This window comes from Lactuca saligna, chromosome 8, assembly GCF_052625555.1.
Source record: "Lactuca saligna cultivar CGN05327 chromosome 8, ASM5262555v1, whole genome shotgun sequence".
In the NCBI taxonomy this organism is placed as follows: domain Eukaryota; kingdom Viridiplantae; phylum Streptophyta; class Magnoliopsida; order Asterales; family Asteraceae; genus Lactuca; species Lactuca saligna.
This window is the reverse complement of record NC_136424.1, coordinates 22752194-22771764: the sequence shown is the minus strand read 5'-3', so window position 1 is coordinate 22771764 and position 19571 is coordinate 22752194. Positions and strand designations below refer to the sequence as shown.

The following is a 19571-nucleotide window of genomic DNA, read 5'->3' as shown; positions in this document are numbered from 1 at the left end:
CTCCCTTTCCACTCTTCTTTCAGATAGCTAGAATGGCATATTTAAAGGTTTATAATTTAAAAATAAAATAAAATGTTTATATAATAAAAAAAATGTTACCTTTGCATAAGACCTTTCAAACCAGTATGACTACCTCTGATAGGATCCATATGCAGAACACATGGCACTTTAATCAACTCAGTTACATCTTCTTCATCTATAAACCAGATTATAACATTAGAAAAAAGGGATAACCATGCCTCATAAAATACTTGAAGATGTCAAAGAGAAATGACAGATATACCCTTGTATTTCGCAACTTCCCCAAGATGACACATCACAATAAGACTCCAATGATAGCTGTCAAACAACAGAAATAATTGTCAACTGTTCAAATGAAATGTATAGAAAGCAAACTGTTTTCCAACTTACTTGTAAATTACAGGAATAAAGACAAAGTCTTTCTCAAAAAGATTAACTTTTCATGTCCACTTTCTTACGCGTTGAAAAGTTGTTTTCCCTTCAAGGGCATCTAGAGGTTCTTTTTCTGGGTCAGCTAGCTTCCGGAAGAAAAAAACTATTGAAAAAATGAAACCTCTGTCTCTCTTCAGGCCTGATTTTGTTCTTCAAGTATCTATCATCAGTTAGAAAGTTAGAATAAAATTTCATATGTAATGACTTCTAGTCTGATGTACATTTAAGTTTTTATATTTGTAAAATGGATTGTTATGAAAGTAATTCATTCCATCAAATAAGTAAGGTAAACATACTTGACATAAAAGTCAATGATAGTGTCATTGACAAACTTTTTTTTTTGCATTTTTAGACATACTTGACATCAAATAAGTAAGGTAAAATATGCACTCAACTTTTAGGATAAACTATATGTAATTAGATTTACCATATGTAATCAACTGTCCCCATAAATCTGGAGTGAAAAGATGTTGCTAAGGGTTCTCCATATTCATCTCTTGTCAAACGTGTCGCCTGAAAAAAAAAATCATAACCAACTCATATAGAAACTGTAAATTACATAATTACACTGAAGCACAAACAAAATTTAAAAAGATAAAAAGGAAATTAGAGAAAATAATAAACTTACAGGAACTCCATGATATGCACTTGTGAGTTTTAGTTTGTGTTTAAGGTAAGTTGAGTGTTTTGTTCCTGTTGCTAACCTTATTTCTTCTTTATTCCACCTTTTAAAAAAGGACTCATGTAAATGGGACAAATACTACAAAATGCAATTTCTTATATATGTGCAAAAGATGTAAATGTCCTTGTTCTCATTATCAAAAATAGCTGGACAGTGAAGAAGCTTTCTAAGGCAATTTTCGATGAGGGGGAGGGGAGGGCATTTACATCTTTTGCACAGATAAGAGGTGAAAAAATAATTGGATTAACAGACCTAGAAGAATAATAATTACTATGACACTGAAATGTTGGGTAATGTAATGGACAATTCTGCCCACATATTTTTTTGCGTTCATGGTGTTGGATGTTTAACTGAGAAGAAAAATTAAATAAATCAATAAACATAAAATATTAAACATTGGTATTCATCATAGATTCATAGTAAATAAAACTCTGCATCTAAAAAAAAACCTCTGATGAAGCTATGAACTGATACATTGCACTCTGAAAAAAAATATGAATAGATGAGGACACACAAATGTTTAAGTGAAATAAAATATAGATTGGTTAAATTCTTTATAATATATATTTAAATACAATGTATAGGTTTAACTCTACTTTATACATACTATTAAAAAAACAATATAATCATATTTAATTTAATACCTGAGGCATACTATTAAAATCTCCACCAAGTATAATTGGTATATTGCCCCATGTCTCCAAAAGTTTATGAGCCTTTGCAAGAAATAATCGTACCTTATTGGTAAAAAAAAAAGTCAAATGTGTCAAAATTTGCTCAAATTGTATGATTATGTTAAACAATACACTTTTTTAATCATTGTTATAATAATAATAATAATAATAATAATAATAATAATAATAATAATAATTTTGTTAAGTACCTGACCGAGCTTAATATCCCCACGACTTGGGTTAAAAAGCACATGTATATTTCCAACCAATATGCTTCGATGTGTCCTATAAATATGCAAAATAATTAAATTATGCAAAAAAAAAAAAACATTTAGGCTTAAAGAACAAAAACTAGTAAGTAGTAACTGATAACTTACTTTAGATTTTCAGTGTCATCAACATGTGTTTGACACCCATTCATCTGTGTGTTTTTAGAGGGTAGAAGAAATAAGATTAGAACAAATATGAAACACTCAAGACTCAATAGGAGGGTATTTATGTCTTTTCTACACATATAAAGATCAAGTGTGAGTCTCTATCAGTCTATCCACCTTTGTGGGTGGGAGTGAGACAAAAAATGCAAAAATAACGTGACATATTTGTAAAAAGTTTGTCTGTTAAATAGCATATTTAATTGATACCTTTAGAACACAAAATTTGATGTCAAGTTTGTCTATCAGTCTAATCAGACTTTAGACATCTATTTAGTGCTTATTGAAAAAAAAATATGCCTTAGGGTGAATATTAAGGGTTCTGGATATGAGGAGGAATTCTAAGGTTACTTATATACAAGGGAAGCAGGTTGTTGTTCAAATCAAAGTTACAACAATTGAGAAACAATATCAGCTTGTTGTTCAAATCAAAGGGATTATTGGCAGGATACAAGTCCTTACAACTGGATTCTTAGTTTCAAATCCCAATTGCACAAGAACAAAGGTATCAGATTCATCAGAAAACTAAAAATTGGGTATCGTATCTTAGTGAATGGAAAACAGAATGCGCAGACAGACAGCTGAAAAACCCTAATCGCACTAAGTAGCTTGATTCTGTAACTAATCGCATCGAGAGTGTTTATACTAAGATGGTACTCGATAACAAATTAAACCCTAGCTTTCCTCCATTACAGAAACAAATAAACAACAAAACTAAAACTGGATGTAAGCTCATGATGTAGCGAAGCGTACCTTTAGTACTTGAAGATTTATGCGATTTGTGCTTCCTATCGGAGTCTCTCTCTTTCTTATCACTCTTTGTTTCTGAACTTCTACGCCTTTTGTTCTTCCCTCCGTCTACATAACACGAGTATCCTCATCAATTCGTATTGAAAATTGTATAAACAGAGAAATATTGGTAACGAAGAGAAAGAACAAAAACCTTCCGACGAGGACTCAGCCGGAGACCCCTTCTTTTTCGACTTACGATCGCTACCCATGTCGTTTTTGTCCAAAATCGAACAGTTTTGAAGTGTTCTTTTGTCAGGGCTTGAACTCCAGCACCTGCATGAATTATGGCATGCGATTGAAAACCAAGCTCGACGACCCGCTGACCTCTGCCCATGGAATGGAAGGGGTGAGAGAAAAAGAAATTGGGACCAAAAAATAAAACAAAATTTTGACTTATTCATCTTCATTTATTATCATATTGATGGGAGGAGAGGATTGCAATTACAGAAATCTAAACATGGAATAGCATATACCTAATTAGAATCACCCCCTCCACAAAAAGAAAAAAAAGGCGATGAGGGCATTAGATGGAGTGTCGACATGGGTAAATGTTGATTCAAGCCCTAGAAATCGCTCCAAAGGGGTCTGCAATGGGAGGGGAAATGATTCTCAATGTAACATGGAGGACTAAAATATGTTTGATTGCTTCGATTTAGGCTTGAGATGCTGTAATTTCCCATGTGTTCGTGTTCAGCTCCACTGCCTTGGGCTAAAAAAAATTAATATATGATTAATTTTGGTCCAATTAAACTATAGCAACCAAAGTAAGAAGATATGGTATCTATGATTAGGTTTGTAGAGAGAAGGGAAGAAGAGAATGAAGGGAGATCTTGAATTGAAGCGGGGTATTTAAAAATTTTAGAATTTTAAGAGGATTTGATTTCCCCCCTTGAACGCGCGTTTTGAGTGAAAAATTATAAAGCGACACTCATAGTGGACGCACACTTTAAATAAGAGCCCTCCGTGTTTGTATTTTTTTTTTTGTGGGACAATAATTTAGGGCACGCAAAAAATACGCGTCCTACGTTCTTCAAATTTCTAAAGATCTGACATTATTTGTAGGGCACGTCCTTTTGCGTATCATTAATCAGTGCGTGTCGTAAAAAGCGCGTCATTAAAGGTCTGTTTTCTAGTAGTGACTTTAGGTCAATTTTGTGGGTTTTGGACATTTAATTAAGGTGTTAGTTGGTTTTGGTGATTAACAGATTCATGGGAGCACGCAATGCAGAAAGGGAAATGCATCTTAGTTTATCAGGTTTCTTAATTTCAAGTGAGTTTTGCTTCATTGTACCCCTAGGTCGAAGGCATCAATGTCGGTCCACTAGTTTTGGTTTTCTTTTAGTAGAGGGATGTCATAATGTAGGATATACTGAGGACTCTTGATCTAGGCTTTCTTGCATGTTCCTTGTCTTGTTGTGGCTCTATAGTAGGATCACCTGTCCGGGTGTCTATCTCACTTTTGAGTATATATAGTTATGTATTCCTTGGATTGTTGGTATTTAGTATGTTGTTATTCTGTAGTGATCTGTTAGATATGTATCATGGCATATAGGATGTTGCTATACGGTAGTGATATGTTACATCAGTATCCTGTTATATAGGATGTTGCTATGATGTAGTGAGTTCTAAGATCTTTATCATGGGATGTAGGATGTTACTATATGGTAGTGATCTGTAGATCTGTATGTTTACCTATACTTGTTGGTTATCATCTAGTGAATTTCCCTATGGACTGTATGTAGTCACATAGGATATCCTGAGAACTCTTGATCTAGGCTTTGTTACTTGTTTCGTGTTTGGTTGTGGCTCTAGAGAAGGATCATTTGTTCGGGTGGCTATCTTAGCTCTAGCTACTTATGGTTACGCATTTCATGGAGGTTAGCTGGTAGCATGTGACATCCCCATTTTCACGGCCAAAAAGACCGATTTGTTTATGTTTTTTTAAATCAAAGTAATCGTTTACAGAAAACAGTTGCGGAATTTGTTCCCAAAAAAAAATGTGATAATAATTCATCAAATCATTTCTTCAAAGAAATGTGTTTTCATTAAATAACAAAATCTTGGGATGTCATGTTCCGATACAGACCAAAAACATAAACAGTATAAAATAGACCTTACATAGTTATTTATAACTACTGGTCTATAATCCAAAATCTCTCGTCAAGTCCACCAACTTATACTCTTGTGTCATTGCCTGTAATGCAAAGAAAACTGAGTGGGTCGGGCTTGAGAGCCTGGTGAGCATATAGGGTTTTCAACACACAATAATATAATTATTATATTTAATCATCAAACAATCAACCCAATTACCCATCCTCATTTTCGTCTTTATTTCTTAAGGTTTTACCCTAAGAATCAACTATCCTTTATTCATTCATTCCTAAGGATTAACCTAAGGAATTGGCACGGAGTAAATTGCTGCCAAAGTTTATCTATCAAGTACTAAATCCATAGCTATCAGACGCTAACTCCATAGTCACCAAGGTTCACTTAACAGGTGCTAACTCCATAGTCACCAAGGTTCACTTTAACAGGCGCTAACTCCATAGTCACCAAGGTTCACTTTAACAAGTGCTAACTCCATAGTCACCAAGGCTCACTCATACCATCTTTCATTAGACACCAATTATTCCATCTACCCATGTTCTACCCAACATATTTGTAGATCTAAAATACAAATACAGTTTAACTAATTTAGAACCTATATAAAACATTCATTTCACATCGACCTTAAATAAACAAACAATATATAAATACATAACACATATTCCATAGCAAGTACTTCATATTTATGTGTTAGAAGAAAGTAACTACACACTCACACTAAACATATACTTAATACATTCAAACAATACTTGTATTAAAATCATGTTTATGAAAGGGACTATACACTCACTTGATCAGAAGATGGTCGGACAACACTACGACTCTAAGAGTAGTATTCTTTGGTAAAAGTGGAAGATCTTCACACACTGGGCTTCTCGCAAGCAGAGCTTCGGCTCGAAAACTCTTTCTTCTCGGGATCTTTGGGCTTCGGGAATTGATTCGGGTCTCGGGATGATACCAGGGCTTCGGGGGGTTAAAAGAGGGCTTAGAGAGAGTATCGGTAGTGAGAGAATATGGGAGGAGCAACCAAAATCGGCTGGCCCTTGATTTCTATTTATTGGGCCATTTTTCTGGATTCACATCGTGAATCTCAAATATTCACATCGTGCATTCAATAGTCATCAGTGTCATCTCAACTTGCGTCTGTTAGGCTCCAGAAGTCATAAATATTGAGTTCACGTCATGAACACTGTATTCACGTCGTGAACTTTGACAGTTTTGGGGTTTCGCGCCCCGAAGAATTCATAACTTTCGCATACGAACTCCGTTTTCGACGTTCTTTATATCCACGCGTAGGTGAGATTATGCTTTACAACTCTCGTTTAGACTTCGTCGATTAATTTTGAATTTATGTTTATTATATTTTTATTATATTATTTTTAATAGGCCGGGACAGGAAAACTCCGTTAGAAATCCATAACTTCTTCGTCCGACTTCTGTTTTCGTCTGTCTTTTTACCGTTGGACTACTATCGATGAGATATTCGATTCTTGTTTAGATCGTTTCGGCTAGAAGTCACTCGATCTCATATTCGAACTTCGGGTTGCATACTACTAGTGCTGAAACTTCGAAAAATCATAACTTCCTCATATGAAGTCAGATTTAGATGTTCTTTTTATGCATGCTCTCGGTTTAGCGTATTCTACGAATTTCATTTAGATCGATAAGGCCAAATATCGCTCTAACGTAAATTCACTATTTACGTCGCGTTGTGTCGTGTCGGTTCTATCGTGAAACTTCGACAGGTCATAACTTCTTCGTTATAACTCGGATTTCAGCGTTCTTTATATGTAGGGAACCCTTGTAACATCAACTACTACTTAGTTAAGATTTCTTCTTCAAAATAATTTTCCATCAAAAAGTCAGTTTTGATGCTTATTGACCTTAAATTGACTAGCCCTAATGTACGGGAGTTACATAGCAGGATAGTGTGTTGTGAGAGGACTTGTAGGCGGTAGTGAGATATATGATTGATGTTTGTCTATATTATGTACCTCCTTTAAACTTGATTGTTTATATGTCGACATATGGTGGTAGCGGGTTGAGGCGGTCCTACTTTGTGTTGTGGGCCAAGATACCCAATGTGAGCCGACTGTAAGCCGTAGGCATGAAGGCTCTAGAATAATGGTTGGGTTGAGGAGGTAGGCCAATAAACCCTGGGTATTCCAGCCCGACGGATGATTGGACCCGTTGCATGTTGGCATTCCTTTCTGAAGACTGATTGGGCGTAGGCATTCCAATCTGATGATTGTGGGATGTTATGCATGCTTGTATGTTTATCGTATGGGATATTTTGGGGGAAACGCAGTAAGCTTTGTTCTTACCCAGTTTTTATTGTTTCAGGTATCATAGGTCGTCATGGAAAGGCGAAGGTGTGACTGTAGACATTCATCAGCAGCAATGTCGATTTCGCGCTTTAATATTACTCTGAATTTCAATAAATGTATTTGGAATAAACATTTTTCTTCATAATGGATTTATAATTAGGAAGATTTACTTTAATAAAATAAAAATTTTTGGTTGTGAAAATGGGGCGTTACAACAGAACTCAAGTCCATTATTTACGCGAAGATACTTTACCAGCAATCCTGATTGTTTTTCAACTTGTGCTTTCCAATTTCTAAAGGTAGAAAAAGTGTCTCCCTTATGTTTCAATAAGAAAGACCACATTTCCTGGAAAATCATCAATGATATTAAGCAAATCAATAATTGCACCTTTCTAAGCAACTCGAGTTGGTCCTCACAAATCTTATTGGACATAGTCTAGCGGTCATTTTACTGGATGAATACCAATAATAAACCTAACCCGTTTAGCCTTGCTATATACATAGTCTTCATAAAATTCCAAATCAACAATCTTTCCTTCACCAAGTAAACCTCTTCAACCAAATTCAAACATGCCTTGAAAACTCATATGGCCAAGTCGAATGTGCCAAAAATAGGATTAGTCTGGATCAGAAAGAGACTTAGAAACAACATTAGTATTACTTAATATTGTTTGTCCATCGAGAAAATAGAGGTTCGAGGTCTTTCGTTTGGATCTCAGTTTGTCAAAGTCATTTTGAATACCTTAAGAACTCTACCTTACCAGCAAACTAATATCCCTTTTTATCAAATGAATTGACAGATAACAAGTTTCTTCTAAGGTCAAGAACATATCTAACATTCATTATCATTCAGATTACTCCATCAAACATACAGATGGACTGAACCATAACTAACAACTAGATATGTAGAATTGTTACCCATCAAAACACAACCATGGTTAACCTTCTCAAGCGTATAAAACTAACTTTTGTTGTGACATAAATGAACAGTAGAAATGGAATCAAGTATCTATTCACCAATAGAATCCAGTTCATCTGAATAAACTGTAATAAGTTCTTAAATACAATCAACCTCAACAACATTGGCTTCACTCTAGGAACTAGCTTGTTTACCATTTGTTGTGCTTTATCTTTTTCTTTATTATGCAACTTGAAACATTCATCAATCACATGTCACTTCTTATGACTGTAATTTTGAAACTTTCTTTTTACTTTATAATTGGATTTGCACCTGTTGGAAGATTGAGAAGTTTTAACTCTATTTATTGTTCTTCCTTTAGCAGTTAAAAATTCGGCTTTAACATAACTTGAACCACCACCAATAATATGTTTCATCTTCTCTTTTGAATCCAAAGTTGTAACAACTTCATCTAAAACAAGAGTGTCACGACTGTAGATAATAGTATCATGAAGATGGATGTATGATTCGAGCAACGATAACATCAAGAATAAATCCTACTCTTCATCTTCGTATTGAACATCCATATTCTCCAAGTTATTGACCAACTCTTTGAATATGGAAATATGTTGAGCTAAAGAACTTACTTCAATCATCTTGAGATTGAAGAACCATTGTTTTAGGTGAATATTGTTTGGTAGGCTTTTCGTCATCAATAATTGCTCCTGCTTTAACCATAAAGCACTCGTTGAAGTTTCTTTCAAAACATCTTGCAAAACATCATTTAACAAATGCAAACGAATCCGGGATTGAGCTTTTAAATATTTCATCTCTTTATCTTCTTCTGTCTTGAAGCGGGCATCATTTCAAAACTAGAAAGTGTCTTGTCTAAATCTGTTTGAATAAGAACATCTTTCATCTTTACTTGCCATAGTAGAAACCTATTGTTCTGATCCAACAACGGGATATCGTATTTCATCGAGGACATGTTCAATCAAATGATAAAATAATCCCAACAAAGTAATATTAAACATGGAAGCTTTGATACCAGTTGTTGTAAACAAAGATGAGAAGAATGCACTAAAGCGAAATACCCTAATGCATCAAACAACCCTAAAATTTGATCACAAGAAAAACTCTAGTTCATGTGGAATAGGATTAATATATCAAATAATGATCAACCGTATGAAATGAAAAATACCAAGCAAAACACTAAATTAGAAAGACATAGAGATTTACGTGGAAAACCTAAATCGGGAAAAAGACCACGGGCTGGAGAAGCTGAGAAACAATCCACTAAATATTGAAGTCTTTACAGAGCTTTATCAAAGAAATTACAATAAGCTAAAATGGTGATTTGATGATAAAGAGATGAAAGCCTCAAAACTTGTTGAAGAAGTGTAGCTATCAAAAAGGAAGAAAATACTTGCTAATTAGATGTCTACCAAACCTACTTCAAGAAAGTTGTGTTGAATTGAAGCCACAAAAGTTAAAGGTTTGCTAAAATTGTCAAATTTGATCATTCAATAATAAATCATTTGTAAAGTAGTCTGATTAGTCCAAATTAGACCTATAGTCTAATTTAGATATGATTTGTTCATTTTAGACCCGGTTTACTAAAAAAGCAAAATAACTTTTGAATTAAATAAAACTTGTCAATTTAGAAGACACAATTATAAATATAGGGTTGTGTTTCTTATATTAGAGTATACATGAGTTTTTCTTATGAGGGTTTTCACTTAAAATCCCGATATCCTGTTATTTGGTTTTCGTTACTTTAGATTATTGAATCATTAACAATCCATATAACATTAAATATTCTTGGAGAAAACACCTTAAAACAAATATGTAACTTGCAGAGAAATATGATTTTGCAATTACACAAGAAGGGGAGAGAAGATGATTGTTGAACTCTAAAAATAAAGGCTTTTTATTAACATTCAAGAACAAACATTTATTACATCAAATGACACACATACATACATTTTATGCGACAGTTATTTCCTTGAAGCATCACGCCCTTTAATACCAACCATTGCACCCAACTATCATTTAACCAACACCTAATTATACCTAATACTAACAAACAACATAAATCTAAGTTTAGCTTATATTTTCAACAATCATCATACTACTTCGATTGAATGTGTTTTTGGCGGTATTTGATCACCTTATAGTCAGTTTGGTTATTCTTAGTTATAACGAGTTCATCTCCCACAAAGATCATGTCCATCCCAATTTAATTAATGGTTTGGTTAAGATTATTTTTAGCCAGACCGATCACATGAACCTAATTAGCGCAATGATTTCGTTTATGAAAGCATCAGATACATCTAGCTTGATTGTCAATTCATTTAACCATCATGTTAACATATGAATCAATTGATGGCATCTTAGCAACGACGATTGCCCTAACAGGCTTTTTCAAGTTAATAATTATTTCTTTTATGTATGCATCATGTTTTAGCATATTATTTCTTTTTCAAAGAATGTTATTTCGTATTTTAGAATTCTCGTATAAATTCCCTGATTTTCATACATAGAACTCATAACGTATTCTCTACCCATAAGACGTACATAGTATATATATCAACCGACAAGAAAATAATTAACATATAAAATTGTCTGTTGACCTTAATTTATCCTCCTTGATTCTAAAAATCTTTTGCACTTAAATTCCGAAGACGTAAGATAGTGTAGAAAATCGGCATAGTTTGTATCTTTATAACGTTTAGGATTCAAATAGTCAATGAGCTTTGGTGACGGTGTAACATTTTCGTTTACACTGTGTAAGGATGCCACAGAGAGTCTAGACCGCATGGAATTAACTGCAACCCTATGAACCACACTCTTGTACCTTCCATTGCTAAAGATCTGTTAAGTAGACACCCAATGTTATGTTATGACCTTTAAGATACTATCATTTATAAAACATGACCAGATTGCGAAAAGCTGAATACTTGATGAGCAAGAAATTAACTAACCTCAAACTGATCACCAATATTGACAACAAATGAATTAGGAATGGGTTTAACAGTAACCCATCTGTCGTTGTGTTGTATTTGAAGACCTTCAACTTGGTCCTGAAGAAGAAGGGTGAGCAACCCATAGTCGGAATGAGGTGGGAGACCGAGTGTGAGTTCAGGCTGTGGGCATGCAGGGTAATAGTTCACCATGACAAGCTGATTACCATCATTCGAAATCACTTTCTCATCGGTAAGCCCAAGGCTTTCGAGTATTGCATCCATCACCCTTTCATACAAATGTCTGGTTTTCATTGAGTACTCACCCACTGCTTCCCTGTTAGAATATAAAATATCGTTAGAACAAGACTATCAAAGCAGATTGAACTGGTCGAAAAGTTTATTAACCAATGAGAGTTTAGCAAACACAATGAAAAGTAGATAAATATCCAAGTGACCTAATAGGAGTTATATATAAGGAGTCTACTAAAAGGCAGTACGTTTAGGTGTAACTATCACGCCTAAAATATTCATACGTTTAAGTTCAAAAGTTTTGGTTTTATCAAGATTTGAAGTTTAACTAATTCTGTTTTATCTTTGTATACAAGTAGAGTTTTACCTCAAATCAACAGGAGAAGAAGGCCAAAGAGGAGCGAAATCTTGCATGGGGTGACAACTTAGCTTCAAGAAGTCTCTCCAACAGAAGACTCCATCATTATTCTGGTTGAAGCTAGTGCCATATCGAACTGGTTGAGACAAATTATTTGACATGTACCTTTGTCTTTCTTCAAAAGGAAGCTCGAAAAACCTTTTGCTTACGTCCATCATCTTAACAATCACTTCATCTGCAATCCCATGGTTTACCACCTGTATTAATAATGAGCCAAACATGAGCTAAAATCTAACTAAATATATTCAACCGCATTATTCCGAACCATACCTGGAAGAATCCAAACTCTCGACAAGCGTTAGAGAGAACTTTAAGGACTCGGCTTCTGTCCATGCCTTGAAGCTGTCTGAAATCGATAACGGGTAAGTGGATGCAGTCATTAACCACTAAACTAACTGGTCTTTCTTGAGGGGGTAGTATGTACTTGTGTGGAACTTGTGTCACACCGTTCTCGCACAAATGCTTGACCCCTTTCTGGTACATGTGTTTGGGCAGTTCGACGTAGGGTTCAGCTGGTAAAGACATTGATGCAGATGAGAGAATACGTGAGATGGAAATGATACTGAAGTTGGTGATGCAATATACAAAGATGTGTGTGTGTATATATATATATATATATATATATATATATATATATATATATATATATATATATATATATATATATATATATATATATATATATATATATATATATATATATATATATATATAGAGAGAGAGAGAGAGAGAGAGAGAGAGAGTTGAAACTTGAAAGAAATGTGGGGTTGACCTGGTTTAGTCAGAAGAGGGGGGAGCGGGTGTGAAGTTACCTCTTTTGGACCGAGTGTACGTTACTTGGGACATCTTCTAGACTTTGAACAGCGATTAAAATGCTCTGATTTTGTATCGGTAAGGATCTTTTGTTTGAACAATAGATGTTCTTAATGTAATTGTTGTATCTGTAAATATACACTCGCGGACTCGTAAAACAAATATGACACTTAAAAACTTTTTTTTTTTTTTTTTTTTTTTTTTTTTTTTTTTGCAACTTTTGTCACAATATCCGTCATTGTAAGGGTGACAAATGGATTCGTAACGAAGTTCCGACGGACTTGTGAGGGTCTATTTTACGGATTTTGATGAACTACATTTAATTTTGCACTTTACGGTAAAATTTAAGAGATTTTCCGGAACAAGAAATAAGTCCGCCATAGAATTTTGAAACTTTATCAAAAATTGAAAACATGATCCACGAGTTTCATAATAAGAATGAGTTTCATAATAAATTATACCATCCATATTAATGTAATTAATCCCACTATTTTAGTTATCATCATACAACGAAAGAGAAGACAAATGGACAACAAGTTGCGCCGCTAAATCATTTTGTATGGTAAAGTCAATTCTTTTGAAGACTACATTCATAGATCTAGTGGATATAACATTACTATGCATGATCCATTGTAGTCTATTAAGAAGCTTCACCGTATTCGGCGCAAGGAAACCAAACGTATCAAATGCAAATGGTATGAACACGTGTTGATTTTCCATGCACGGTTTCTCATGTTTGGTGACCTTGCATGTAGTAGCTTTTAATGCAACATGCCCCGCTGTGAAACCTCCATCCCTCAAGCTTACGACAGGGGATCCTGTAAGGTCCACACATGCATGTTTCCCTCTAACTCATCCAAAAATCGAAACGTTAGTCGGTCTAAGGGTTGACCTTCTTTCTGTCGAGTCAGTCATGAAATTTACAAGAGCTTCTTTCTTGGTGGAAACCCCGACACGCTAACATATATCGACCAAAACATCCCTAACCATATCGTGCCTGTATTTGAACCCCGGGAGTTCTTTGCAATGAACTGCATGCTCGCCGAAAGAGTCCAAACATGCCTTGCGACATACCGAACATATCCCATCGGCTGGGAATATAGGAATCATGAGTCGATATTTGAGGATGGTACGATACTCCACCGGAGATATATATTGGCCAAGCCCATCTATAGAGATAGCTAGAAGAAAATCTTAAGCATGTGGTGCACGTAAACACTGGAAAATTGTTTTCTATTGAGCTTTCATATTGAAATTCATTCCATATCTTGGATAATTTTACTAAAAAGGACACTAGCCAATGTATTTTGGGATTTAGGGGGAGCGGTGTCCTTAATAGTAAAACTGCTAAGGTCAATGTCCGGAAGCTTGTTACAAAGAGAATCTAAGGCACAAACATAATCAGAATCCATAGCATAAATGTCGCTATCCCGTAAGATGTGGTCTTGCAATACCCAAGATTAGGCCCTTGAGGCAACAAAAACATATGTGGTAGCCTCTACTGCCGAGTATAAACCCAAACCACCAAACCGAATGGGTAGGGAAGCAATTCGCCACTGTAAGTCGCCAAAGAAGGGGCCTCCACAAACCACAATGTTCTCAATCGCCTGGTGTAATCCATTATCGAAGAACAACGCCCCTCCTCCATGTGAACGGGTTGACACGTCCTCAGCCCAAAGAAAATTTTAGCAATACCCATACAAGACCGAAGTAGAAGGAGCTCACTTTGCAGGTCAGACAATTAGGGAAGAAGGGGTATCAAATTCACAACACCTCCAGCTCTCTTTATGGCTAAGTTGCTAATGAAATTAGGATCTCTGCTAACAGCTCCCCCGAGAAGTTTCACCCCCAATGACGGCATCCTGATGCCAACTGGGAATAGCCCCTCATGCAGCTTCCTTCCATCACACGAGGGCCAAAAGAGCTTGGTATTCTTGATATTCAACTGAAGGCCCAATTTTGGGTCACTAGCCTTAATGATGTCTAAGGCTTTGGCTACCTCCTCAGAATCTCCAGTAAGTCTTGCCATCATCCAGGTACCATGCATGGAGAAGAAGCTTGCAATTGTCTCTAATATTATGCAAGAGCAGGTTCAACATAAGGGAAAATAGAAATGGTCCCAATGGGTCTCTTTGTTGAACTCCAGTAGAAGACCAAATATATGTGTCCCCAAGATATAACCTTGCTGCTTGACCATATAGGAATTCTACCCACAAGGATATATAAGGGAACCTCAATCTGAGCTCATGAAGTAATACGGATTTGTCAACAAGGTTAAAGGCATTGGAGAAGTCCATAGTAAGTATGGAAAGAGAACCGTCATTGTGGTGTTCACTCAACACCCTATTGGTGCTATGTAATACGACTTCAGCGCCACCCGACACCCCGACCCCGAACTGAAAATCATTAAGATACTTGGCCATTTCTTTACCAACACCTTTCATAGCCAGCTTGGAAACCAAACGTCTCCATATAGTTCTTACTACAATAGGTCGTATTCCCGTGTCAGGTTTTAAAAACGGTGTAAGAGGAGCAGAGGCAACAAATTCTACCAAACTCGAAGGGCATCTCCCCCTTGCCATAAATTAATCACACATGTGATAGAACATAGGAGGTCTTTGGCAATTGATGAACCTTCTCCAAAAAGAGCATCTAAAATGTGTTGAGCTCTCAACCCATCTATTCCACAAGAGGTTCCTTTAGGGAATGATTTAATGCCCCCAAGGACATTGTCAATATCAACTATAAGGGGAGGTACTTAACATATGGTACTCGCCATGGATGGTGGTGGCTTGTGTGGATGCTTATCCTCAAATGCCTTCGTGGTAGCATCCCCGTATGGAGCAACCCATGAGGAACATAATACTTTCACTGCTGTTGTGAAATGCCCATCAACAACCTTACGGAGATAGTGTCTGACGTTAGTGTCACCCCGTGTTCTATCCTCCTAAATGTACTCTTTTTTTTTGCCTTGTTGCTCCATCCTTGCATTGTCAACCAAGTTTTTAACAAGCTTGGCTATACCATCTTTTGTACCCCAAGTAGCTAATGCGCTTAAGATGTTACGATGTTGCAAGGACTTCCTATTCCCAGACCTACTTTCTTGACTATTCTTGGGCCTAAACACCTGAAGAGTACATTTAGGTAGAATTAACAATATAACCCACACTTCAATAGACCTGGGATGAACACCAACCTTGGAAAGGGCTGCTTTCAGAGCCTAAGAGAAAGCCATACGATAGTTATGAGGGATGCTTTTGACTGTGGTGATAGGTAGCTTTAACACAAGATCAAGGAGCTGAGCATCCAACACCAAGCCCTTATTGAGTTTGGCATCCGGTTCATTGGGTGGCGGCTTTTAGATACCAACAATATGTCCGATCATGTCACCAACATCACCATTAAATTTGACAAGACCACCTGAGTGTTGACACAAGCGGCTTAGGGAATGGAGACTCATACAATCCCTACATATCCATTGACCAAACTCCTTCAATGTTGTTGCCACTAACATAAACAGCCTAAGGTCTAAAGAAATAAAATCTTACAACACAGCTCTACACGCATTCGTAGAGAGGTGTAAACTCTTGATATGAGAAATCATACGGGATATCCCCTTACCACCCACTTCACCGTTCGGGCAGCAGTGAAACCCCCAAAAAGGACACGGCCAAGTTCCGCTCGCATATATATGAGAAGACGCCATAAACACATAAACAAATCTTATTAAAACCTCAAGGGGAGGCTCGGAATGAGAAGAAAAAAAATCCAAAGTAGGAGTGACACTCCAACAAAAGGTTGGAGTGCACAATTAAAAAGCACCCCAGAAGAGACTCTACATCTTTTTGGGTCCTAACATGACTGAAACACTTGAAAAAAACACCTATAGACATTTTAACGAACACCTGGAGGGCAGAAAAAGAAGTGTATGATTTTCACCAATGAGGCTTGAGAATTTAACCCACATATAATCCCCCACTTTAGTGATTAGATTTTTTTAACTTTTGCACCAATCTTTTTGATTAAATTACAGAGATCCAATTAAGAAATCGGATTTTGATGTACCACTATGGAAACGAGCCGAGCAGATTGGACAAAGAAAGATGAATTGGGGGTTGCAGCAACGACTTTAGTAATTAGATTTTTGAAGTACCACTTTAGTGATTAGATTTTTTATATATCTATATTTTATTTTTCATATATATAGTTTCACAATTTAGTTTTTAGAGTAAATTACTGAAATCGTCATTATGGTTTGGTCAAAATTGCACGTTTGGTCCCTAACTTTTTATTTTTTGCACTTGGATCGTCCCTGTGGTTTAATTTTGTTATGCTATTTGTCCCTTACACACTTCGAGATAATATGTTGTTAAAAATGAAATTAAAATGTTAGTTTTTTTACGTAAAGAATTTAATTCTAAATACATTATATATCTCATCTTATATATATATATATATATATATATATATATATATATATATATATATATATATATATATATATATATATATATATATATATATATATATATATAAACGTTCAATCGAGAACATTTATTACTGCGAGAACATTTGAGAACAAAAATTACCTTTTAATTTAACAAGATGACAATTCTGTAATTAATTCAAAAACTAGATGGGAAGCAAATAAAAATTTAAAATGCGGGGGGGCAATAAATGCAAAATGAAACTGAATCCTCGTCACATAACTATGCATGCCCCTCATTTCGTTCATCATAACTTCTATCTATACTTTTATTGAAAGAAAACCCTCGAAAAATACTCTAAGTCTTTGCCGATAATCATCAAAATCGAACAACAAAAGCTTGATAAAATAAAAAATATCGTTAACGATTGATTTCCCGAGATCAGATGCTTTAGATCAAGGAAAAAATCGACGCATTCCTTGATTTTGTTTTGAAACTTACAACAATCGGAAAATAAACTTTACACTAGTATTTGAGATGTCATTGTCTGTTTTCAAAATATAAACAGTTACTGAAAGATTTTAGCTGATAGCACTCGATTTTAAATGTTATTGAGTGTTTTATGTAGGTTTTTTTTTTATATACTCTATTATTCATTTACGAGTGTTATATATTGACTATGACGATATCAATTGATCATTTGTGATTATCTACTAACTATTGACGTAATAAAGTTGAATACTAGTGTATTTTATTAGTTTTCTAAGGTTTTTTTTATTGTTTTACTCTGTTTTTTTATTAATGACTGTTTATTTTGTTTATCTACTGATTACGACGATAATAATCTCGCATTATACATGCAGAAAAACCAAAAACATATGAAAGAAAAAAAAAAGTGATAAAAGAACACTCGATACATGTAATATTCTGTTCTAAGTCACATATGATTAACGTTGTATTATATGAATATATTTGACAGTCTTTAATCATATATAATTTTTTGATGTTCACTCATGTATGATTTTCTGATAATATCTATATTAGTAACATATGATAAAAATCCTATGTGATTTACATTCAATTATGAACAACAAATTTTTATTTATAATGATTGTGTTCAATCTCGAATTCATATGTCAGTTACACCTTTTATACTCATAATAGTTATAACAATATATGATTCATATCACATATGATTAGAAAAACAAGTCTTATTCATTAATCACGTGTTATTATTGTCATAAAAAAGCATATTATGGTTTAATCACATGTAATTATCATCTTACATATATATCAAAAACATATTCAATTGCATGTGATTACAATCTGTTATGACAATCTTACATGGCAATGACTGTTTCCAATCATATATGATTTGCTGATGAATTTAAACTTATAATTAATTTATTCAATCATATATGATTTGTTGATGTTATAATCTCCAAAAGGATTGAATCATATGTGATTAGCATATTGTATACATACAATAAAGATTAAATCACATGTGATTACAATGTATATAAATAATTTATTATTATTTCTCATGACTTAGATTAATCATATGTGATTTTCTTATAATACATATATTTGTGCATCTTAGAAACCAATAAAGAAGAGCCGATGCACAAAGAAACTTCAACTAAAATTTTTACCAAAGCAACAATTAGAAAATCGACTGAAAATAGTAAGTAATACTTCAATAATTAAATACTCAGTTTTGATTCATATATTTTAAGTATATAATCATATATGATTTTCTAATTATATATGTACATATATTTTTCAAAACAAGACAAAGAAAATCCTTCATAGAAACAACCTACAGAAACAAAAAGATAAGAAAATCACCACGAAAGAAAGTTGAAAATGTATATTTCAATCACAAATGATTGTAAAACAAAAAAAAACAAAACTTTGTTATTAATCACATGTTATTATTCTCTGTTATGAACACTATATGTATACAAAATATATTTTATCACATGTGACTAAAATTTACTTTGTGATTTTTTGATTATATATATATATATATATATATATATATATATATATATATATATATATATAAGAAAAATCCTAAACAAAAGGATAAAACGGGGAAAAAGGAGAGTGCAACAGTAGAAAAACAGAGGAGAACTGAGGAAAAGGAGAGAGGTATAGTTCAATCACATGTGATTAAATATATATTCATAATAATTTATTCTTTTTTTTTTATCATTTGTCTCTCTAAAGGAAAAGGAAAAAGAGAAAATGAAGAAGACACAACATAACGAAGGTCTAAGTTAAAACACGACAAAGGTATAATTCAATCCCATATGATTATAATTTATATGTA

At 34.4% G+C, this 19571-nt stretch overlaps 2 protein-coding genes across 2 annotated transcripts; both read right to left on the bottom strand.

The window, feature by feature from the left end:
- Positions 1 to 876: 876 nt before the first annotated feature.
- LOC145009470 (carbon catabolite repressor protein 4 homolog 5-like) lies at positions 877 to 2230 on the bottom strand. The gene is made up of 7 exons (XM_078968159.1): positions 2187 to 2230; positions 2019 to 2094; positions 1780 to 1872; positions 1585 to 1617; positions 1388 to 1485; positions 1082 to 1178; positions 877 to 966 (listed from the first exon to the last, which is right to left on the bottom strand). Exons 1-7 carry the CDS (start codon positions 2228 to 2230, stop codon positions 877 to 879), a joined length of 531 nt encoding a protein of 176 aa, XP_078824285.1.
- Positions 2231 to 10767: 8537 nt separating this feature from the next.
- Positions 10768 to 12569, bottom strand: LOC145011856 (putative 2-oxoglutarate-dependent dioxygenase SLC1). Its single transcript, XM_078970602.1, has 4 exons — positions 12267 to 12569; positions 11946 to 12193; positions 11348 to 11663; positions 10768 to 11237 (listed from the first exon to the last, which is right to left on the bottom strand). The coding sequence occupies exons 1-4, from the start codon at positions 12519 to 12521 to the stop codon at positions 10998 to 11000; spliced, it is 1059 nt and encodes a 352-aa protein (XP_078826728.1). The 5' UTR covers positions 12522 to 12569; the 3' UTR covers positions 10768 to 10997.
- Between the last annotated feature and the right edge of the window lie 7002 nt (positions 12570 to 19571).

Excerpts from the sequence above, each read along its gene's own strand:
- LOC145009470 (XM_078968159.1), bottom strand. The coding sequence starts at position 2,230 with ATGAATGGGTGTCAAACACATGTTGATGACACTGAAAATCTAAA. Across the intron at positions 2,095-2,186 it reads GATGACACTGAAAATCTAAA|GACACATCGAAGCATATTGG; the intron begins GTAAGTTATCAG and ends GCATATTTATAG. Across the intron at positions 1,486-1,584 it reads AGTTCATAGCTTCATCAGAG|TTAAACATCCAACACCATGA; the intron begins GTTTTTTTTTAG and ends TTTTCTTCTCAG.
- LOC145011856 (XM_078970602.1), bottom strand. The coding sequence starts at position 12,521 with ATGTCTTTACCAGCTGAACCCTACGTCGAACTGCCCAAACACATGTAC. Across the intron at positions 11,664-11,945 it reads TCTTCTCCTGTTGATTTGAG|GGAAGCAGTGGGTGAGTACT; the intron begins GTAAAACTCTAC and ends ATATTCTAACAG. Across the intron at positions 11,238-11,347 it reads ATATTGGTGATCAGTTTGAG|ATCTTTAGCAATGGAAGGTA; the intron begins GTTAGTTAATTT and ends TCTACTTAACAG.